The following is a 22,934-nucleotide window of genomic DNA, read 5'->3' on the forward strand; positions in this document are numbered from 1 at the left end:
ACATATTGCACATCCTTCACTGAGTATCCGATTCATCTTTCTTTGTTCATTCTGGGTTAACTGTCGCTTCCGTGGCCCCATGGCAGAGACCTAGCCTGCTGCCTGCCCACTTTCCTGTCTTCCCTCTTTTCCCATCTCTTCCTTCCTTCTCTCCCATTTTCAACAAATATAGATCTCTCACCTATCCTCCCGACAGTCACCAAGCAGGGCAGAGCGATGTCTCCGTGCTGTGTGAGTCTCCAGGGCACCGCCTCTGCGGTCCCTGCATACAGCAGGCGCCTTGTCCTGTGTGTTGGCATTCACGGCTGAGGACTGTCAGATTTCAGTCTCTTTCAGTTTACATCATCTACTTGGAATCTTGAGAGCCCATGTAGTGAGGATGTAGGGAGCCCTCAGCGATGCTTCTGGAAGGAGCATTGCTCATCTGGCCTGGCCCTCCCTGCAGTGAGCACAGAGCCGCATTGTCTCAAGTCGCTCTGTGACTCCTGCTGCCCGGGGCCAGCCCCAGAGCGCGCAGAGAATTCGGCCCACTGCTCGGCGCTGCTCCCGTCCTGAGGGCTCGCAGCCTTGCCTTTTCTCCCTGCTCCCGTCCTGAACCACCTCGGTTGGAGTTCAGGACCCATAGCTGTAGTCTACACCTGCCTCTGAGACGTGTAAGCTGCCAGAGCGTCCCTGGCCTTTCAGAGCTGAAATGTTACATCAGAGATGAGATGGGCCGTGAGTCCTTGCTGAGTGCTGGGTCCTGTGTCAGGAGCAAGAGAAGCCCCAGGGCTTCTGGACTGACGCAGCCTTGTGTGAAGTGGGAATGATGTTCTCCTTCAGGGAAACCACAAGGATTTCTCTGCTCCATGTCTGGGAGAGAGAAACTTGTGAGGGTTCGAGGCAGTGCGAGCTTCTTTGGAGCCACCCTCAAGGTCTCCGCAGGACCTGTCGTGTCGCTCGATGGTCCCAGAGGCCCAGCTACCGTGGGGATGTCTGGTCAGCCATTGAAGAACTGACCTGTGAAGACCCCGAGCTCCCCGCAGGGCCCCTGGACATCAGGAAATCCAGGCAGGGCTGTCTATCTATACAGACCCCTTGCTGAGCATCCCCCAGCCTGGAACAAGCAGCTCAGAAGAGGCTGGTGCCCGCGAGGGAAGATAGGAAGAATGGGGCCTCGGGGGGAGGGATGATGGGGGCGGTGTCAGAGGTGACCTCCTCTGGCTCGCTGTCCCCATCGTTCAGGTCTTCGGCCAGGTCTGGGATCATTCTGACCGTACTGTCCTCAAAGTGCACCTGCTTCTTCTTGGCCAGTGGGTCAGCTGGCTCCAGAGTCAGCTCCGTCAGGGCATCTGGGTGCTGGAGGGCGTTGGGCTTCCTGGTCCCTTTCAGGATGCTCTTCATGTGGATGAAGAGGGAGCCAGGCCCCTCCTTGAGGGCCCCATGGAAGGTGTACGTTTGCTCGGTGTCCCCAGAGCCGGTGGTGCTCACGGCGCTGCCAGAGGGGTCCGTGTACTGCTCTGGGGGGGCCAGCACCTCTGCGGCAGCTTTTCTCTTTTTCCGCTTGCTCAGCAGGAAGTAGGCCAGGCCAGTGATGATGAGCATAGAGCCTGGAAGAGATCTGGGAGGTCAGGATGCTGGACGAGTCCTGGAGAAAAGCTAGAGGCTGTCCACGGCCACCGTCCCAGAGGGCCACTGCGGCACGCCTGTGTGGGCACACTCAGGTCCCCAGTGCTGCAGCCCTCACGCCTGACTTGTCCTCACAGACCCATATCAGACCCGTGTGGCAGGCCTGATGCCTGGCCGGGGGATGTCAGCGGGGCCAGTGCTGTGCTGGGGCCCTCACCCTGACAGTTAGCCAGGAGACCCTGTGCCCCAGGCCCCCTTCTTGCTGACAGCCGATCCTGGTGCTGCCCGCCTGTCCTCCCATCACCACGCTCAGCCTCCCTCTCAGGGGCGGCTTGTTGGGGCTGGACCTGCAATGCTTTCGACACACCTGGACTCTGTGCTGGATACTGGGCCCAACTGCTGAACTGGGCTTCCCTCCATTCCCAGGAGTGGGGAGATCCTGCTTTACTGCCCGCTGCCCTACAAACATGGAGGAAATGGCAAATCCCTGTGGGTACAGCTGGCACAGTGTTGGCTCCCCTCCTGGCCCCTCATGCAGCCTCCAGGCCAGAGGCCCCTCTGTCTTCCAGAGGAAGGGGTGAAGGTGGCTGTCCCGCCTGCCAGGGCCAGGGCCTCCCATGCATCTCACGCTCTCTAAGGAGTGGGGGGCCGTGGCTCGCTGTGGCCTCGGCAGAGCTGAGTCCTGCTCAGGAGTGAAGGCTGCACGGGGTGTCCCTGAGAGGCCACGACAGGTACTTTAAGAGAAGCAGCAGGAAGGAAGAGGAGGCTCCACCTTTCCACCTCATCTCCAAGGGCGGTCTGCTTCCTGGCACTTTTAGATGGGCTGTGAGGAGGGGAGCAGTTTTCACAGCTAAGGAGGAGGGAGAAGGGTCCTAGCAGAAAAAATCATTGTCAAAACCCAGGAGGTGGAAGCATCAAGTGCTGGCTTCTGAGATCAGAACCTGGGCTGACGAGCAGGGCGAATGGGGTGGGAGAAGAAGATGGAGTTGCAAGGGTCTTTGGGGATCCCATTTGGTGTGCCTTTCAAACCAGGCTGAGGAGTTTGGACTTGAAGGGGTAGGTGCTAAGGAGGCACAGAAGGGTTTGGATGGAGAAGTGACTATCTTGCTCCCTCTGAACGTTCAGACCACACACAAGCATTGGAGAAAAGGTCAGTTCGCTCTTGTGGGTAGAGCCTCTGGACGCCTATAGGAAAGATGCACTTCTTGGGACTTTCCTACCACTTGATCAGTTCCTCATCCCTATGATTCATGCTAGAAAGGGCAGAGGGGCTAGTGGGGCCCTGGAGCCAGCATCACTGCAGGTCCATGAGAGCGGGATGCAGCCCCTTCTGCTCAGAGCCTACCTGCAGTGGGGGCTGCCTGCCTCCACTACCTCCTGGAGCTCCTACCTGGGATGGTCACGTGCCAGACCAGGACAGGGTGGAGGAAGCAGGCCACAGAGAGCAGCATGTAGGCCAGGAACCTCTGGAAGCAGCCCAGCCAGTGGGCCTTCTCCCTTGCTCTGTAGGCCAGGGACCCTGGCTGACACCTGGGGGGAGGAAGTCCAGGATTGGCAGGGAGTAGGCAGCGACCCAGGAAAGCCCCAGCAATATATAAAGCCATCAGAGTCTGGGATTGGGTCCTATTATGACCATGTTCCCTGCAGTGGCCTCTGGTTGAACACCCCCAGGGGCTGAAGACCTCACTGTGGGTTCCACCGTTAGGGGCCTTGCCTGAGCCTTTCCAGAGGGTCTCCAGCAATTTTGTGAAATGCAGCCCAGACATGCCTGTTTGGCCCAGGGGGGAGGAAGGTAAGTGCTCTCAGGATGCTGCAAAGGCAGTGGGGAGAAGAGTAGGAGACTCAGGGGCACACTGGGAAGTCCACAGTGTAGTGCAGAAAGTGTGCAGTACGGGAGACACCTGGCTGGGACAGTTGTAAGGGTTGTGCACTGCACAAAGGGCCTGGCCACATGGGTGAGAGGGCTGGAATCCAGCTGCACCCTACTCAAAGGAGCCTTGGCTAGGCATGAGATGGCATTGTCCCAAGGGGGCTTCTCTGTTAACTGACATGCAAGGACCACACGTGGGCCTGGCAGAGGCCTGATGCTGGGCAGTTTTCCTTAGGGGAGCTATCTCCAGGCTGCAAAGGAGGAAAGTGTTTGCCTTTAGGTCCATCTCCTTCATCCTCTGAATTGGCTTGGAGCGGGGCTCTGCACACCGCCTCCTGCCCAGTCTGGCTTTGGGGGAGTGGTGTGGGCTGGCGGATGACGTGTTGGACCAGAGCACAGCCCTCCTCCCACATTCTGCGGCCATGGCTCATTGGTGCCCTCTGGTGGTCATTATTTTGTAACAAACCCTGGCTGGGAGTGGAGGGACTCCAGAGACGGTAAAATGCCCCTTCAGGCCCGGGGCCCCTCCCTGCCCTGCCCTGAGAAATTGCAAAGGTCCTTTAGCAGTGACATTCAGCAGAAATGGGGGAGGCCTGCTGCCTCAGGGCAGCCTTGCACGATGCCAGGACAGCTGGATTTGAAGCCTGGCTTTTTAGCTGACCACCTAGAGACCCAACTGTCTAGATTCTGAGAACTGTGGCCAGGGGTCAGTCCTTGGCCACCCTGATGACAGCTTCCATGAACGGAGCATGACTGGGCAGAGGTATAGGCCTCTGTGGCCATGTGGTTTCCCAAGATTCTGAAAAATCTTCATTCCTGCCTCACAAACGGGCATGGAGGCAGGCCCTGACTTGTCCCTGGGTCCCAGCAGGAGGCAGAGTCAGTTCTCAAACCCAGCTCTGGCTGCTCCAAGCTGGCTTTCCGCGAGGTACTCGCCCCGTGGTAGATGACTCAGACGGGGGGTACAGTGACTGGTTGAGGATGGGGATGGACTCTGTCGGGGGACTCTGGGTGGGGTCAGGCCCTGAATGGATGAGTCAGTCCGCTCCCTGGTTGTGAGAAGGGAAAAGGGGACCACTGAGCTCCACGAGCCTGAGCCCATGTCCAGGCTGGGGCTCGCGGCAGGGTCCGGAGAGAACCTGTCTGTGGCTGCTTCGGGAGCAGAACATCTACCGGGTCGTGGTCTCATGGGTGGAGGCATCTGGGAGTGTCTGGGGCTGGGGGTGGGAGTGGGGCCGCTCTGGAGGCTACTTACTGGAAGCAGATGGCCAGCAGCTGAGCCACGAAGTAGGCCCCTTCACTCACGGAGACGGCGGCTCCTGTAAACCTGTGGCGGAGGCAGGTGAGGGAGGCCGGGTACCCTCTGACCCTCCCTTCACTTCCCTCGGCTGTCTTCTCCCAGCGCCTTGGCCTCCTGGGCCTCTGTGTAGCCGAACAACTGACCAGGAGTTTCTTGACCTAATCTTGTCACCCAGTCAACATGCACCAGAAGCTGCCTGGACGCCAGGGTCTGTGCTGGGTTGGGCTGGGCCAGGGCCCAGAGATAGGGGAGGGAGCTGCAGGCCAGCAGGGGAGACAAACTTGTCCCCTACACTGTTGCTTGGACACCGGCAGGCACATCCTTCTACCCAGTGTCGCCAGGGCTGACACCAACTGCTGGTTGTCTGAGCCTTAAAGCTGGATCCCTTGCCTTCTCATCATCCAAACAGTCACCAGCAGGGGCTGACTGTGTTCCTTAGACAGCCTGAGAATCACTCCCATTCTTTCTGGTCTCACCTGTACTGCCTGAATTGGACACTGCCCCCTGAATCCTTATACCAGCTTCCCCTTTTGGCTTCCCTGACTCCCTGACCCTCACCTCCGGGCCTCTGTTCCTCCAATCTCTCACCACCAAGCTGCCCGAGGGCTCCTTCTGAATCTGATATTCCTCCACATCCAGACTGCTTCAAAGGCTCCTCTGCTTCAAGTATGGTCTGGGGATCCTCCAGTCAGAATCTCCTGGAGATTCCTGGGCCGGCCCCAGACTGTATATATCAGAATCTTTGGAGGGGAACTTACATTTTTTATTGGAGGGTCTCACTGGCCTATAGAAATGAAATTTCTTAGCACGCCTTTGGAAGCCCTACATGAAGCTGTTAGGTGCCACATGGCCTTTGCACAGGCTAGTGCCTCTTGGAGGTCTCCGCCTTTCTTCTCTTGTCCGTTTGACAATGTTAGTTATTTCTCTTTCTCCCTCTGACCATTTAGTACTTAATCTCTACCTTCTCCCACTTTCTCTGTGCCTCCCAGTATCTGCCTAGCTCTTTCTCCTCAGTTTTTAAATGGTAATAATTAATTTACATAATGAATACATGGCGTACATTTCTAAGGGCTTTACAAATACCAATTCATTTAATGATTTTTGTTAAATCACTGTGATCACCCTCAGTTTACAGCTGGGGAAACTGAGGCACAGGAAGGTCAAGCCCCTTGCTTATGGTCACATAGCTGATCAGTAGTGGGTCAAGATTCGAACCCAGCACTCAGACTGCAGAGCCTGTATGCCTACCAAGCGCACCAGAGCATGTTTTTTTTTTTTTTTTTTTGTGGTACGTGGGCCTCTCACTGTTGTGGCCTCTCCCGTTGTGGAGCACAGGCTCCGGACGCACAGGCTCAGCGGCCACGGCTCACGGGCCCAGCCGCTCCACAGCATGTGGGATCTTCCCGGACCAGGGCATGAACCCGTGTCCCCTGCATCGGCAGGTGGACTCTCAACCACTGCGCCACCAGGGAAGCCCCAGAGCATGTGCTTTGATAAACAAGTGACATTGCCTTTTTCTATGTCCTGGAGCAGAGGGGGAAACTGAGGCTTTGGGAATAGAGTGGCTCATTCAGACTTCCCAACTGGTGCTACAGAGGCTGTGCCTCTTGAGGCCAGGGATGCTGGGCCACTCAGATGAGGCAGTGAATCCAAGCAGAGAGCCCTGCCCTTGTAGCAACATCCTACACACGAAGGCCTCTGCTCAGGGTTCCATGCTACCCATGTGGACCCTTCAGCCACCGTTTGTGGGTAAGTGTGAGGAAGGTGCTGAGGGGCCTCTTTGGAAGGAGGAAGACAGGAGGCAGCAGGGGTAGAGGAGAAGTGGAGAAAAGCCCGGAGAAAACCAATGACAGGTCAGCTCCTACTGGTGCCTACTCGCGGCCATGGCCCCTGCTTGGCCCTGGGGACACAGAGCAGGCAGTGACAGTCTTATGGGGAGATGCTCCAGTAGACGGAGAGAACACAGTGGCAGGACTCTGAGATCTGCAGGGGTGGGGGAGATTGTGAGTATGGGAGGAGGATAAGTGGAAGAAGGAGTGAAAAGAGGAGGGAGGGACATTTGGGCCTTTGGCTGTCCCTTGCGGAGTGAGTGGTGTGTGAGTAGCAGGAGGGATGGGCCAGGTGGGCAATGGGTGCCCATCCCAAGGGGTAAGAGCGGGGCATGTGTGGAGAACATAGACTAGTTTACAGTAAGGGGCAGGGGTCTTGAGGGTGGAAGAAACATCGTCTAGGACTGGACCACAGAGTGACCAGATGGGCACAGTGTCCCCTCAGGACAGGGATGGAGCAGTCAGGAAGAGGCAGGGTTCTGGGTAGAAAACAGTCTGCATTAACCAGCCATGGATCTGGACTGTTCCGTAGGATAATAGCCTCCACCTCTTACCCGAAGTGGATGTTTGTGGGTGAACTAGGCAGCCATGTGGAGAGGAGGAAGGCCCGCCCTGCTTCTGGATTCGAGGCAGACAGTGCACCGTGGCCAGGCACAGGCTCAGTAAGATGTGGAGGCCCTTCGGAGCAAGGAGAAGCCCCTTCCAGCCAGCAGGGGCTCCAGGCTCGGGGAGGCTTCCCAGGGTGAAATGCAGGGAGGAATGACAGGCTTTGGGAATGCCGGAGTGGCTGGGAAGGCACTCGTGTGCTCTACAGGATGGAGCAATGGCTTAGAGGGGAGGTGATGTGGGTGAGTTTGAGAAGAAGACAGAAGCTCCTGGGGTGTAAGTTGAGTGACAAGAAATAAGGTGGAGGCCAGAAGATGGCAAAGGAGTGTGGGCTGGAGGCTCTGGGATCCCTTGAAGGTGGACAGAGGGACCAGGTTTCTAGGTAGCAGTGTGGAGATGGGCCAGAAGGGTGGAACGGGGTTGTGGATGGGGTGTGATCCATGTAGCAAACCAAAGAGGCTCCCTGGGGCAGGAGGGCTCCTTAGGACATAGACCAGGCCACCGTGATGAGGATGGGTATGGAGGGAAGGAGGTGGGGGGCAGAGGATGCAGCCTGGTGACCCTGCAGGCAGGCCAAGGCTCCCTTAGGATGGAGCTGCTGAGAAGCTGGGCTGTAGAGCCCGCAGGGACCCCAGGCTCTCATCCCTCTGGGATACCACTGCACAGCGATTTTTTCCCACTAGGGGGCGTCTGTAGAGGCAGCTGGCAGAGGAGAAAGGACAGAGGCTGAGACACTGAAGGGACCCAGGTGGATGAATCTGGGCCCTGCTGTTCATGGGCTTGGTGATGTGGGCTGAGCTGCTTACTCCCTCTGAATTTTTTTTTTTTTTCAATCTGCAAAACGGACTATATGCACTTCTTCTGTAATGCTGTCAAAGGTAAAGGACATAAGGTAAATAAAACATTTAACTGCTTGGCATGTAGAGGAGCTCAAATAGATAGTCCTTTGAACTGATTCCCCAATCTTTAAAACAAGAGCTTGGTTATTGTTTTCTGAATAAAGACATGATTGAAGAGATGGATGGATGGATAGATGTATGGATGGATGGGTGGGTGGATGGATGGATGGGATGCTAATTAGTTGATTTACAAGATGATCTGGCTAAAGTCCTTCCCAACAAAGGGATATTCCAGAAGCCACCTCTACTCCTTTCACCTTTGGGACGGAATGGAGCTCGTGTGGGATGGGGGGATGCTGTGGGGGAGTCTCAGCAGATGGACTTGGGGTGAGCTGGAACAGAACATACAGGCAGGGAGGGCACATGCACACATACTCACAGCAGGTAGAAAGCCAGGCTTTTAAACTGTCCCTGGAGGAAGGTCTCAGTGCCCACGCCGATCAACACTAAGGGGAGAAGAAGAAGAGGGAAGAGTGGGCCCAGGTGCTCCAGCCACGGCACTGCCTTGTGCAGGCTCCTTGGACGTGGAGTGAGCCCTCTCCTGGGGACTGGGGACCAGGGTAGGCTCCTCTCCATGTGACACAGGGAGCTGTAGCTGGGAAGGTGCAAGAGAGCAAGGAGGCTTCAGGATTGGTCTCTGGAAACCAGAGGGGTTTCATGCAGCACCCCAGAGGCCTTTTAATCCAGTCTTCCCAGAGCAGATGCCTGTCCTTCTCTATCCACATTGGTCATGCTGCCACCCCTTTAGTGCCCCTGAAACAGCCCACACTGACAGGCCACCAAGCCCTGGGCTCCACCGGTGTCCTCCACATGCAGCGGCTTCAAGGGCCCTTACCCTCCTGTAGGCCCATGTGGGCTGTGTTTCTGGGCCCTAGAGCTTGGCCATGGGATATGCCCCCACCTGTGTTCCCTTTGCCCGGATCACGGTTCTTGCTCTTTCCGTGCCCTCGTTTTCACTTGCTGGTTTGGCGGCTGCATCATGCACTCCTGGTTCATCACTTTGGACCCAGGGCGGATTAAGCCCCTGGGGTTTTGCTGGGACACAAGATGCGGCTCAGCCTCATCTTTCCGCCTGTCTCTTCCTGGCAGTTGGTGTCTGTACTCAAATACTGACCTTGCATCTGTACGTGTAAATCCATCTTGGACCCACGTGTGTGGACTTGCTGGGTCCTGGCTGTCTCCTGACTCTCAGGGCTTCACTCAACCAGCCGCAGCCCTGACCCATCCACCCGCTGATGGAAACGCTCCACGGACAGCATGCAGATGTTCCTCCCACCGTGGTGACCCACCCCTCAGACCTCTTTCTGGCCCTAACTGATTACAGCCCACGCACCCTACGTTTCTCTCTCTGGGCTCTGACGACCCACGCTGGTATTTGCCGAACAGTGACTTTAGCTCGTCTGCCTCCCAGAGAGTCAAAGATGGTGGGGCTGAGCTTCTGTTCTCGGCTGCCCGTGTGTGGCCCTTCATCTCTGCCGCGCGGGGGGCTGCTTCCCTGGGCCTGATGCCTCCTCTTTTCCCTGGCGGATTCTCTGTGTAAGCACCCATGCTCAGGTGACCGGAGTCCTTTGCCCACTGCGGAAATGCTGTCTCCTGAAATGCAGGGTGGAGCCGTTCACTCGGGTGCCAGCACCTCCTCCCCTCCCTTCGTGGGGGGATGCGGAAGTACTTCAGGGAGAAGGGGACAGAGCTCTTCCATCGAGGAGGGGGGTGCCTATGTATTCTTAGCGATGGGGGTTCCAGCGCTCCCCGTGCTTATGGGCCAGGGCGGTGGAGGACACTGTCCTCTCCAGGTCCTAGCCACTTGCTGGCTTGTCCCAGGTGAGGAGTCAGGGATGCCACACAGCCTCACTCCCCTCTGCAGTGTTAATGTGACCTGTAGAGCACTCAGTGGCTGATACACAACGGTCACACGTGTCCCGGTTCCTCACAGCAGCCCCGCAGCACAGGGAGTTCTATACTCCCCATTTCATAGGGACGGAAATGAGGCTCAGTTGCCTTGTATAGTTCCCCCAAGGACACATCTAGAAAACAAAGGACCGATAGAGCAAACTTGAGCCTTCTGGCTCCAGGCGATGGGCCATTTCCTGGTCTCCACTGTCGACCTGTGTGTGTGTGTGTGTGTGTGTGTGTGTGTGTTATGCAGGCAAACATTCATGTATTTAGTTTTCACTGTGTCTCCTGTCCTGTTCCCAGCACTAAGCATTTATTAACTTATGTAATCATCATAGCAGTCCTAGTACTGTTACCCTCACTTTACAGAAGAGGAAACTGAGGCACAGGGAGTATAAGTAAAACAAAGAAACAAACAAACCAATCATGGATGCCTAGGTCAGGTCCTGCATTTCGGTCTCCCATTTGCCAGTTAATAGCTGAACCAATCTCTCTGAGGATTCAGTAAATTAATTAATGCCAAGCATATCACCGGTGCTCAGTGAAATCACCAATCTTTTGTACAAGAATCCAGTCCAGCCCGGGGAAGTGTCTTCCCACCCAGGGCCCGGGGAAGGGGTCTTCTGCTCAAGGCTGTTGCTTGTGATTGTTCACTTCTGGGGCGAGGCAGGACCTTCATCCACCTCGTAATCTTTGTAGATTTGCATGGGATTCTGGCGACGACCAGCAGATGGCAAGAAGGGGTCTTGGGAACTCAGCCCCTTTTCCTGATTTGCACCCCTTTGGCATATGGAATGCTATTTTGACGTCTTTTGATGGAAACAGAGGGTCAATGGTCAAAGGGGCATTTCAGGAACACTCTAAAGGCAGTTTGCAGTTAAAAAATGAGAATAACAATAGGGAAAAGAGAGAGCTGGGTTGAAATCCCAGTTCTGTGTGGGTAACGGTGGATAAGTAATTCATCTGAGCTGGGTTTACCATCTGTGGAATGGGGAGAATTCGTTGTATCTCCTAGAGTTGTTGCTTGGATTGGAGAAAAAAAACAGGTCTGAAAACCTGGGATTTGTGCTCATAGATGTCACGTGGCCCATACACACAAGCTCCTTCCTCCCTCTACCTCTGGCCTGGACAGCTTTCCCAGCTTCCAGGTAGCCCATTTTGCATCAAGGAAAGTGGGGTCACTCTTCCAAAAGCTCTCAACCAACAGTAAACATGCTGGATTCTGCAAGCCCAGGGACAGAGATATGCCCTTTGGTAGGGGGAGGAGGGCAAGGGGGTGAAGTCAGAGACATGACCCCTCAGGCCAGGAGATCTGTAGGGGGTTCTCATGGGAGGCCATAAGTCCCTTTGACACTGGGGCCAAAGGGTCCCCCACTGGATCCTCCCAGTTCTGGGGCTCATGCTCTCAGAGGCAGACCATGTGAGGTTGAGGCAATGCTTCTGTCCCCCTCATCCGTCTGTCTGCTTGTGGCCTCGACCCAGCTTCTGCCCGCAGCTGCCTGCCCAGGCTCCGTGGTGTCTCCTGACAGCTATTCCTAGACTGTGCTTCCATCTCGTCTTCTGTGGTTTCACAGGGCTCTAGCTCTGAGCAGAATGGGCCAGCCTACAACAGCCACTCACCCCAACAAATGACGCTATGGCCCTTGCCCTGAGCTGGGCCCGGGGACAGAGGAGATGAGATTGAGAATGGAGATGGGGGACAAATGCCATACATGTCCCCAGAATCAGGGCTTCATTGTAACAACTTCTCCATAAGAAAGAATTGCCCCAGAAGAGCCTTGATCCTGGGCGGCGTTGTTCTTTGTGCCACAGGGGGTGCGGGTGCTGGGCGGAGCCACCTGGGCTACTTTTATACCCCCACGGAGGGGCCTCAGACTCCTTCCATCCCTCCCTGTTGTCTGTCCCTTAGGATCACGTTGCCCCTCATCCCAACCCAACAGAATCATATTACAAGCCCACCCTGGCATAGTCTGGCCCACCCCTCCATCTCACTTCCCCTCCCTGTCTCCAGGGAGGCATCTTTTCTGGCGTCTGGTTAGAAACCAGCATCTGTGGACCAGCCTGTCCTCTACGTCTTATTCCCTGGCCTCTAGTTTCTTTCCCTCCTGTCTGGGCCGAGTCCAACCGCAGCACAGTATTTTCTTCTCCCAGAGGCCAGGGCTTTCTTCTGAGTTGCCTTCCTGAGCTGTTGGTTATAGTTCAGACTTAGCAGGGATCAGAGATCCTGGACCTGTGGTGCAGGCCTGGGCCAGGCACACACCGGAGCATCTTTCGGGCATCCTGAGGCTCTGGTCCAGAGTGTGGGTCGATGAAAGCTATGGGCGTGCAGTGCTGTGACAGAGAACATGCGGCTTGATCAGAAAAGCAGAGTCCTGGCTCCTCAAGCAAACGATAACTCCCTTCCTTGCTTCCTATTCCAGAAAAATGGGGATGATACAACACGCATAACTGACTAGGAGCCTCAGGCTTAGTAAATTATAGAGAGTTGTGCGAACGTAGATGGTGGCTAATGGAGTTATTAGGAGAGGCAGGTTGTTCCCATCAGTAGTCTCAGGGGAAGGGGAGGGTTTATTCTTATCCTTTCCTTCCATTAATACATGTTTTTATCGTGGCTCAAGAGCTCTTCTCTATGTATTGATGTTGTTCATTGGTTTTCCTGTCTCGGGTCCCTTCTGCAGGCCTGATTGATACAAGTGGCCCAAAGCCCCATCTACCGGTACATCTCATGTGTTAAGCCCCTCTGTGCAGCCTGCTAAGGGCCTGTGTGCTCCTGAGGATGGGGCCTGTCTGTGGTACTAATGGCTAAAGGGCTATCTCCAAGGCTTCTGGCCTCGTGCTACCTTTGCCTCAGGGCCAATGTCATGGTTGGCTGTAGCTTATCTGTTCTGACTCCATCACTGGGTTGAGTTTTGACACCTGTCTTGCATTCAGTGCAGTGCCCTGGTGGCAACATAGGACACTTCACAGAGGTCACTAGAGGCCACGCTAACTGGCTTTCCATGCCAGGCAGTGGTCTTGGCCCTGGATGACTGGGGAGCTGGGTGAGTATGTCATATTCACTGCTGCTAAGGGCACCTCATAACTCCCCACGTCGTATTTATTGCTTTTCTTCATCCTCAGCTATGGCATATCTCCTACTGGTCTTAGTGTCTGTAGGGACATCTCAGGTAGGGACACACTGATCTGATGACAATGGCTGGGGATGGTTCAAGGCGGGTCACAGCAGACTGTAGACGCGAAGGCTAGGTTTGCACCATTTCTAAGAACACAGAGATGTTGGAACTAGTTGCTAAGAATCCAATGAGACAATAAAGTAGTAGCTGCAGGTTTCTTAACTCAGGAGAAGTTGTGGCAGATGCTAAGCCTGGCAGGGAAGTTTACCAGTGTGTTGAGAGCCATTCAGGGGACACCTATGAGCCAGGGTTCAGAGACACTATGAGAAAAGGCCAAGATTTTATAGAAGAAAATTCTAGATATTCAGTTAGAAGAGAATTTAGAGTATAGGGTGGCCCTCAGTGCCCTCCAACCCACTCACAAGCCTGCTTAGGGAGAATTTCCTGAAGGTGAGAGAGTCCTCCTTCTCTACTGGATTCTCTACTATCGACTATAGTAGACCATCCAAGAGGACTATTTTGTTTGGCCTTGTAGATTGGCCAAAGTGCCTGTGGTAGATTGCAATGATGGCCCTGCAAGCCTTCACCGCCTTGGTATCCACACCCTTTGTTATATGACTTTGCAGTCCCTTGCACTGAAGAGAAGTCTGTTCCCCCTTCCCTTGAATCTGGGCTCAGCAATGTGACTTGCTTTGGACAACAGGATGTTATCAGGTACCAGGCAAGCACAGATGGGAAACGGGCTTGTGAACTGGACCTGCTTTCTCACGCCTCCGCCATTATCATGGGCACATGGCCAGGCCAGCCTGCTGGAGCACAAGGGACCTTATCATCCCAGCCAAGGCCAGTCTAGACAAACCAACAGCTGTCTGACCCTCAGATAGGTGAGTACACCCAGCCTACGTTAGCAGAGATGCCTAACCTACTCGCCCAGATGTGTGAATGATAAAAGCTTATTACTCTATGCCACTAAGGTTTTGCAGTTGTTACACAGCATTATTCTGGCAATAGATAACTGACACATCCACTATTAAAAACAGCTTTATTGAGGTATAATTGACATGCAACAAACTGCACATAGTTAAAATGTGCAATTTGTAAGTATTGACATGTGTGTATACCAGGGAAACCATCACTCCAGTCAAGATAGTGAACATATTTATCACCCCAAAAGTTTCCTTATATCCTTGTAATCTTACCTTCCAATGCTTCCGTCCACTCCCAGGGAAACACTATCTATTTAGATAATAATATAGCTTTTCGTTTTTAGTTGTTAATATGGTCAATTACATAAATTGATTTTGGAATATTAAAGCAACCTTACATTTCTGGGATAAACTGTACTTGGTTATGTATATTATATTTTTATATATTTTAATTTGATTTGTCAGAACTTTTAGAATTTTTACATTTATGTTGATGAGGGGTATTAGTCTATAGTTTTCTTTTCTCATCATGCCTTTTTCTAGTTTTGGTATCACTATAATGATAGTTCATAGAATGACTTGAGAAGTACTCCCTCCTTTTCAAGTTTCTGGAAAGGATGTGTAGCATAGATATTATTTCTTCCTTCAAGGTTATAAAATTCAAGGTTATGAAACCATCTGGGGGAATACACCACCTTTTGCTGATGACATCGTTTACGTGGAGGGACTCTGCAGACCTTTGCTGATGCCATCGAGGATATTGACCCTCAGGCAGAACAGCATCCTTCTTGCAGAGACCCACAAGGGGAAATTTCTTCTAGGTCTTGATTTCAGGTCACAGTATTTGGCTGAAGTATTTGATTCTTATTCTTTCTTGCATTTAAAGAGAATGTATCTGCTCACTCCTCCACATGGCAGCTTTCCCGGCACTAGAAAACAATGACCGTGCCTCCAAATGGTCTCTCTCCATGCTACACATACCATGTTTCTTTCTTTCTTTTTTTTTTTTTATTGGAGTATAGTTGCTTTACAATATCGTGTTAGTGTATACTGTACAGCAAAGTGAATCAGCTATATGTGTACCTATATGCCCTCTTTTTTGGATTTCCTTCTTATTTAGGTCACCACAGAGCACTGAGTAGAGTTCCCTGTGCTATACAGTAGGTTCTCATTAGCAATCTATTTTATACATAGTATCAAGAGTGTGTATATGTCAATCCCAATCTTCCAATTCTTCCCACTCCCTCTCCTTTTCCCCCTTGGTATCCATACGTTTGTTCTCCACATCTGTGTCTCTATTTCTGCTTTGTAAATGAGACCATCTATACTCATTTTTTTCAGATTCCACATATATGCGTTAATATACGGTGTTTGTTTTTCTCTTTCTGACTTACTTCACTCTGTATGACAGTCTCTAGGTCCATCCATGTCTCTACATGTTTCTTTATCCGACCTTTACCTAGCCTATGGCAAGCTAGGAAGGCTCAGGGGAAAGCCCCAGGAGGGCTCCATCTCCCCAGCATCAGCCATTTGTTCCTGACTACATTCTTTTTTGATAACAGCCCTCTTCAGATGGTTGCACAGAGCTAAAGAAAAATCTTAAAAGAACTGTCAGCCCATGAAAAATTAAATGAGGCTACCATCTTTCTTCTGGTTTCATCACTACATGTGATGCAGAAATAACTAATGTGCTGTGGGATGATCTTAATGACCCAAGCACAAAATGTGAAGAAAAATGTTACTCAGCGTTAAGACCTTTCATAGTCTAGCCCCTTCCTCCCCTTCCAGCCTCCAGGGTCATATGTTAGCTTGTTCCTTCCCTCTGATCTTTCTTCTTTTTCCATCCTGCAAGAAGGTCTCATTACTCACACTGTGCCATCCCTGTGTCCTGCACGTTCGTCTAAAATTAACCAGCGCTGAGTGAGAATCTAGGTGCCATGAAGTTTGCTGCTTTAGTCATTGTTTCATTGAATGCTCATGTTCCCAGAGCTCAGATGCACTTGTTATTCCCATTTCATAGATGAGAAAACTGACATTTAAAGTGATTAGCTGACATGCCTAAGGTCACACATCTACTAAGTGGTAGAGAAGGACACAAATTCACCCTCTCAAACACTAGGCTGCAGTGTTTGGCGCTGGAATATGTATTTACTAGCCTGTCTCCCTGGTCACCTCATGCGCTCCTCTAGGTTAGAGGTCATACCATCCTAATCTATGTGTCTACATTGCACAAAGTGGGGGCTCAGCTGATGTTTGTCAGATAAATGAATCCTAGGTGGAGATCCAGATTTTTTGTTCTAAATCTAAGAAGGAGGACACAGGCACAAATAAGTAAAGAAAGAAATGCTTGAAGTAAATTATATTATCTTCCAGTGGTAAGAGGGTGGAACTAAGGTGGGGGTATTTCATTTGCCCATTGGGACAATCAGACTGGAAAACAGTCCACATCCACTCACAGGATCTGAAAACAATTCGTTCTTGCCTGGTAATAAACCCACCTGTGGACGTGTTGGAGCGCACGAAGCTTCCTGAGATGGCAGGAGGTGGTCACTGAGATATACATTTAAGAAGGCTGGAAATTAGCAAGGAAGGCCCAAGACGATTGCCTCAGAAGCATTCTCTTTTTTCTTTTGAAGGCTTTGAATAGGGCTAAAGTCAAACTATGCATTTGTTGTACTCTTTAAAAAGTAATGAGAACATCTGGGTTTAAATGCTTCTTTTATCCTAGACTATATTAATAAGCCTCCATTTGAATGGAATGTGGCAAGGAATGGGGCTGTCAGGAATGTGGCTCTGTCCTTTATGTAGAGAAGAGGTTAAGGGGTCAAAAACATGGAACAAAGCAAAACTCCTAAGTGATCCCAGGTTGATCGAAAGTAATTGATTTCTGGCAAGCAGGACTTGCTTAAAATGGCTTTGTCTGAAGCCCGGCTCCTGTCCTCATTGGCTGAGTGGTGCCCTTCTCTTGGGAGCTGTGTGCCGACAGCCCTCAGATGTTCCGCTGCATCACTGCCCTGTGAGTGGGCAGACTGGGGCTCCAACACCAGATCTGCTGTTTACTGGCTGTGTAACTTCTCCCAAACTACCTAAACATTCTGAGCCTCAGTTTCCTCATTTGTAAAATGGGATTTAGCTCAGCACTCGGCCCTCACAGGTACTGGTAGGGCTGCAGCAAGATAATGACTTTACAGCAAGTTGTCAGTCATGTACCTCTGGACCCATACATGGAAGGTCCTACTGTGATAATTCCTTCTGGAAATTTGTGCAGATTTGTCTGTCCCCAGATGAGGTCCAGGTGTGGGTTTGACTGGAGATGGTCGTGGTGGTGCCAGTCAAAGCATGCTTGGCAATCATTCACAGACAGAGAATTAGCAGTTGGATCAAATATCAGTGACTTTACAGCTTTAGAGAACAAACTAGTGGTTACCAGTGGGGAGATGGAAGGGGAGAAGGGCAATATAGGAGTAGGGGGAAAGGAAAAAAAAGGGTTATTATGGGATTATATGAAATCACGTGTGTGAAACTTTTGAAAGTTGTAAAGCACTCTAGAATTTAAAGAAATTTCATTCAATAAGAAAAGATCGTATAATATTGCAGATAAAAAGAATATCAGTGTCTTTAGGTTTAGGAAGTGTCTGGTCAACCCTTCCTTTGCTTCAGTGTAACTATGTCCACTCTCACCATGGCCTCACCTACCTGAGGCTGTGCGTGGTCAGGACTTACTGATGGTGGGGGTACTAGGCTGATAGGGTGGCCTCAGCCAGCCTCTTTGGTACCCTCTGTGTGTCTTGCATTCTGCATCCCATCATTTCGCCAAGACATAGAAAGACACGTCCTTTGGCCTGATTTAGGCGGAAGGCATGCTGATGAAGAGTAGGGTCTCAGGAGTAGAGAGTCATCAATGGAAATCTTGCCTCTTTGCTTCCTGAGTGTGAGACTTTGAACCAGGTACTTCACCAACCAGCCCTCAGTTCCCCCGCAAGTGCAATGGGGACGAGGATGAGTGTGATGGTGCTTCAAAGGGTAGTTATAAAAAAAAAAAGGTCACGAAGAACCTAGGGGTAAGATGGGAATAAAGACACAGACCTACTAGAGAATGGACTTGAGGATATGGGGAGGGGGAAGGGCAAGCTGCGACAAAGCGAGAGAGTGGCATGGACATATATACACTACCAAACGTAAGGTAGATAGCTAGTGGGAAGCAACCTCATAGCACAGGGAGATCAGCTCGGTGCTTTGTGACCACCTAGAGGGGTGGGATAGGGAGGGTGGGAGGGAGGGAGGGAGACGTAAGAGGGAAGAGATACGGGAACATGTGTATATGTATAACTGATTCACTTTGTTGTATGGCAGAAACTAACACACCATTGTAAAGCAATTATACTCCAATAAAGATGTTAAAAAAATAAAGGGTAGTTATGAGGATCAAACGAAATACTTCATTTAAAACATGTAGCCCTGAGCTAGGGTCACGATAGATACTCAGGTAATAATGTTCATGAGCAGCTGTTACATCAAGAGCAGAGGCTGGAAGAGTGAAAAAAAGCCCCCGAGAAGCTTGAGAGAGTTTTGCTCTGAGGAAAGTTGAGAGGCCTCCCCACAGGGCCCAGAGACATTTCCTCAGCAGTTCCTCTTTGCGGGAAGCCCAGGCCTGCCCTTGTGCAAGGACACAGCAGTGAGGAGAGGGCTTTCTCTCCAGGGTCAAGGCCCAGGGAAATGAATCTCCTCACCTCCCTCCGTACCCCAGCCCAGATCTGGAGGGCCTTCAAGGTGTAGCATCTACCCTGACACAGGGAGCTCTTTCCACCCTCTCTCTGCAGGCTTGGGGCAGGGGCTGAGGACTGGGGAGGAAGTTCATGGAGATTCACTCTGGGGGATAAGGAGGAAAGCAGAGGTGCAAAGGGAAGCCAATCCTGCCTTCCAAGCACAGGATGGGGACCAACCTCGCTGGATAGGCCCCTTTCTAATTTTAAGGAGGAAGTGCGCCCTGGGCCTCAGCGCTCCCATCTCAGTTGAAACCCATTTTCCCAGGTGCCCCCCTCCTGACAGTTAATGAGAATGAAACACAGGGTTGAGCCTCCCCTGGGGCCTGAGTCTCTGACTCGGATGTCATGACTCTGTCTTCAGGTGGACACAGTGAGAACCTGCCGGAGGGATGGGCACGTAGGGATCTGGCATGTTTACTGGCAGGTGTGCAGTGCTTCCAGTCTGTTCCAGTGCAGTTCCCCGGTTGTGTCTTTTCTTTGGGTGGTTCCTGGTGCCACATCTCAGCAATAGAGAGACACCCAATGCCTTCCATGGCCAGGCAGGGGATACAAATGAATGACACCAGCCAAGTGTAAGTCAGATAAGGAGGCGTGGGTCTGTGATGACCTGGAAAGCTTACGACTTCAAAGGGAGAGAATTGCCTCATTTTCTAATTTTCAAAACACTCCTGCCCGGGGGCAATCTGCAAGGCCTGTTTACCCTTCTTTGGCGGTGGCAATGCTCTGTCTGCGCCCACTCATGGTGTGGGGCTGGTCATGGGGGTGGGACAGCAATGACCCCTGGGACCACTGGACATCCTAATGAAGCTTCATTTAAAAGGGCTGAATGGGGAGGAAGAGGTGAGCTGTGCTTCGGCCACAGCCGCTGGGCCTTGCCATCCTGGTGCATGTCCCCAGGTCCTGGCGCCTTTAGAGCTGCTGACAGCCTCAGATCCATCTGCAGAGGGAAAGGGAAACCAGGAAGGGGCTGCTGGATCAGGAGCTGCCTGGTCCCTGCAGGTGACACTCTGGGTGACCTTGGGTCACGCGCTTTTCCTGGTTTCTAGGCAACCCACACTCCTCCCCACAGGCAGACCAGGGCTACCTTAGGTCTCCCAGAGTTTCTGCAAAGTGACAGCCTCTGTCTCAAGTCTGATTTCCTCTCTAGCAGCAATGCCCCTATAAATGAGGTCTGGACTTCTTAACAGAGGATTTCAACAAAAAAGAGGCTTAAGAGAATAAGGAATTTGCAAATCTTACACATTGGAAATAGGCCAGCAGTTCAGTGACGCTGAAAGAAACTCGAGAGTTTCCCAAGATGACTAAAGCCCCTCTTTCTAGCTTCCCACCTGCTCCCAGCACTCTAGAAAGCCCAAACACAATTATTGGAAAGCCTGGCCATTAGAAGGCAATATAGTGGCCTATATTTAGCCTGGATCCTATATCAAAATCAAGGGAGAGGACCGTCTTCTGCATTAACAGTGGCCCTCTGCACAGAGATAAGGGCTGTAGTTCAGAGAAGTTTGTGTGTGTAGCGTGTGTGTGTGTGTGTGTGTGTGTGTGTCTGTGTGTGTGTGTGTGGCTGCAGACCCTTCCACTGGCTGGGATAAATTGGACTTTTAAACTGTCTATAGCTAATCCATTAAAAGTTTATATACCTCTTAAAACAGCAGCCAGATCTCCCCTCTGGGCAGAGTGTGGCAGGGGGAAGTGTCACTGATTTCTGACAGATGAAAGGGGTGCATTTTACATATTTAGAAACCAAGGCATAGAGGAGGGCAGGGTGTAGTCAAGATCAACGGTGGTAGATGAGGACTCAAACCCCAGACACAGACACAGAAACCCTACTGAGGGTTAACTTCCCTTCCCCAGGATGGGCATTTAGGGACCTTGGAGCTCAAGTAGGTGACAAGGTTGTTCTGATGGAGGCTGGACCTGGCTCCCCTACTCGCTCATTTACTCAGGGCCCTCAGCAGAGCAATTCCAGACCCGTCCTGGTGCCCACTGGATGGGGCTTCCTGCCCTGGGAAGAAGGAGCTCTTTGGGCAGAGTCCTGGCCTTTTTAAAAATCCAGCCATCAGGGCTTCCCTGGTGGCACAGTGGTTGAGAGCCCACCTGCCGATGCAGGGGACATGGGTTCGTGCCCCGGTCCAGGAAGATCCCACATGCTGCGGAGCGGTTGGGCCCGTGAGCCATGGCCGCTGAGCCTGCGCATCTGGAGGCTGTGCTCCGCAACGGGAGAGGCCACAACAGTGAGAGGCCCACGTACCACAAAAAAACAAACAAACAAAACAAAACAAAAACCAGCCATCAGGGTTCCAGGCCGGCTATCTCTCTGACCTGTAGCATGACCTTGGGCAAGGTCACTGCCCCTATTTGAACTTAGGTACTCCTTCTTGTAACAGGAGGGGTGGTATTAGACCACTGACAGCAGGCCTCCCTGTGCCAAGTCAGGGCTAATTGCTAGAAGAGCCTACTGGCCAGCATAGCAGTGAAGCTGGCCCTGAACCCAGGGAATGACACAGATCCCCACTGAACTCTGAAGTATGTCCTGGGGCTTCTCCCAAAAGATTTACATCCTCAGTTCTACTTAGCTATGCTCAGTTCATGCATCCTCGACTCTCCAAAACACCTGGCTAGCAGACTCAGTTATCTCTATCATAAAGATTAGAAAGCGTGATCCCAGAGGGCCCAGGTGGCTCTCCTAATGTCACACATCGGTGAGCAACAGGGCTGGAGTAGGAACCAGCACTGTTTGGGTCTGAGCTGGGAGCCATTTCCCATTTTCCAATACCCATTCGTAAGATTGTGTGTAATGGTGGGCAAGGACTTGATCGGCAGTGGGTGTCTCTTCTCTGTCCCCAGGGGACAGTGGGGGCCAGAGCCACGGCTCAGAATGCTGCCTGCTCACCTCCCCAGCACAGATCCTGGCCACATGCGGGGCTCGGGCTAGGGTCCGGGTCCGAGCTGGGGAAGTGAGCAGGCAGAGCTCAGGGTCACAGCTGTGTAGGTACTACTGTAACCATGTGTCTTCCCAGCAAGTCGAGCAGCCCCCGGATCAGGCTGGGTGAGGAACAGCAGTCCAGCACGGGGAACCATTTCTCCCCCCAAACCCTCGGTGTTTTAAGGGAAGCCTGGGATCTCTGTGTCCAGCTGTCTAGCTCAGCCTGCCCCGTGTGCTGGGAATTCTCTCTCCATGAAGTGGGGCTGTGGTTCGAAGAAAACAAGATGCACCCCAGTGACCCTTGACTGTGCAGTGAGGCAGCCGATTCTTCCATTTGCCCAGCCCTTTACACCTTCACCTTCAGCTCCCACCTCCACCTCACAACAGCCCCCAAGGAGGTGGGGCAGACTCTTTCAACTCATTTCACAGATGACGATGCTGAGGGTTCCCAAGGTCACAGGGATGGTGGGTTGCCAAGCAGAGATTCTGTACCAGACCCCTGGATCCCAGCCCCAGGCTCTCTCCACTGCACCTGCTGCTGCCTTGAAGAGCAGTGTTTCTGGGGTTTGGGGAAAGAAAGTGACGAATATGTGGCCAGGAGTTTCTTCCCATCCCTCGCTGGCCGGCTCCCACCCCTTGGACAGTCCTGTCTGCTGTGCCCGGTACACAGAGGACCAAAGCTGACGGGCGGGGTCCTACCTGCAGCAGTGGTGATGCCCAGGAGACGACAGGTGTATTCCAGCCCCGTCCAGAACACCTGCAGTTTCATGGTGCAGGGTCCCAGAAAGGCAGGCAGCAGAAGCTCTGGCCCGAGATGCTCCAGGTGGCCTGTGTGCAGCGGGAGGCTGTGGCTACCAGCTCTGGGCTCTTGCCAAACCAGTCCAGGCCACCTCAGCCTGGCCGAGGTGTGAATAGGGCTCACTTTCCCAGCTTGCCAGGTGCTCAGCTTAATCATTACCTTGGAAGAATGTCCCCACTGCTCCACGCAGCCGGGGCCTGGTCTGGAGCTGCTGCGGCCCCAGCGTGGCTGTCTGAGATCAGGCAGATCAGGGCTGGGCTAGCGGCAGCGTGGAGCTGACAATTAACTGTTTCTGGCTGGGAGGGGGGAGCCAGCCAAGGAGTCAGCCCAGGCCGTGCCCTACTGGGTAGCAGAAAGGCGCAGAGAAAGTCGCACCTGGACCTGAGGCCTTCAGGGTCTGAG

The 22,934-nt window shown here is 52.5% G+C and overlaps 1 protein-coding gene across 1 annotated transcript; it reads right to left on the reverse strand.

Annotated features, from left to right (window-relative positions):
• Window positions 1-1,070: 1,070 nt before the first annotated feature.
• On the reverse strand, window positions 1,071-22,502 carry TMEM72 (transmembrane protein 72). Its single transcript, XM_027113091.1, has 5 exons — window positions 22,433-22,502; window positions 8,492-8,558; window positions 4,734-4,805; window positions 2,999-3,138; window positions 1,071-1,589 (listed from the first exon to the last, which is right to left on the reverse strand). Exons 1-5 carry the CDS (start codon window positions 22,500-22,502, stop codon window positions 1,111-1,113), a joined length of 828 nt encoding a protein of 275 aa, XP_026968892.1. The 3' UTR covers window positions 1,071-1,110.
• Between the last annotated feature and the right edge of the window lie 432 nt (window positions 22,503-22,934).

This window comes from Aethalodelphis obliquidens, unplaced genomic scaffold (genome assembly GCF_003676395.1).
Source record: "Aethalodelphis obliquidens isolate GAN/ISIS:26980383/991018 unplaced genomic scaffold, ASM367639v1 scaffold11, whole genome shotgun sequence".
NCBI lineage: Eukaryota > Metazoa > Chordata > Mammalia > Artiodactyla > Delphinidae > Aethalodelphis > Aethalodelphis obliquidens.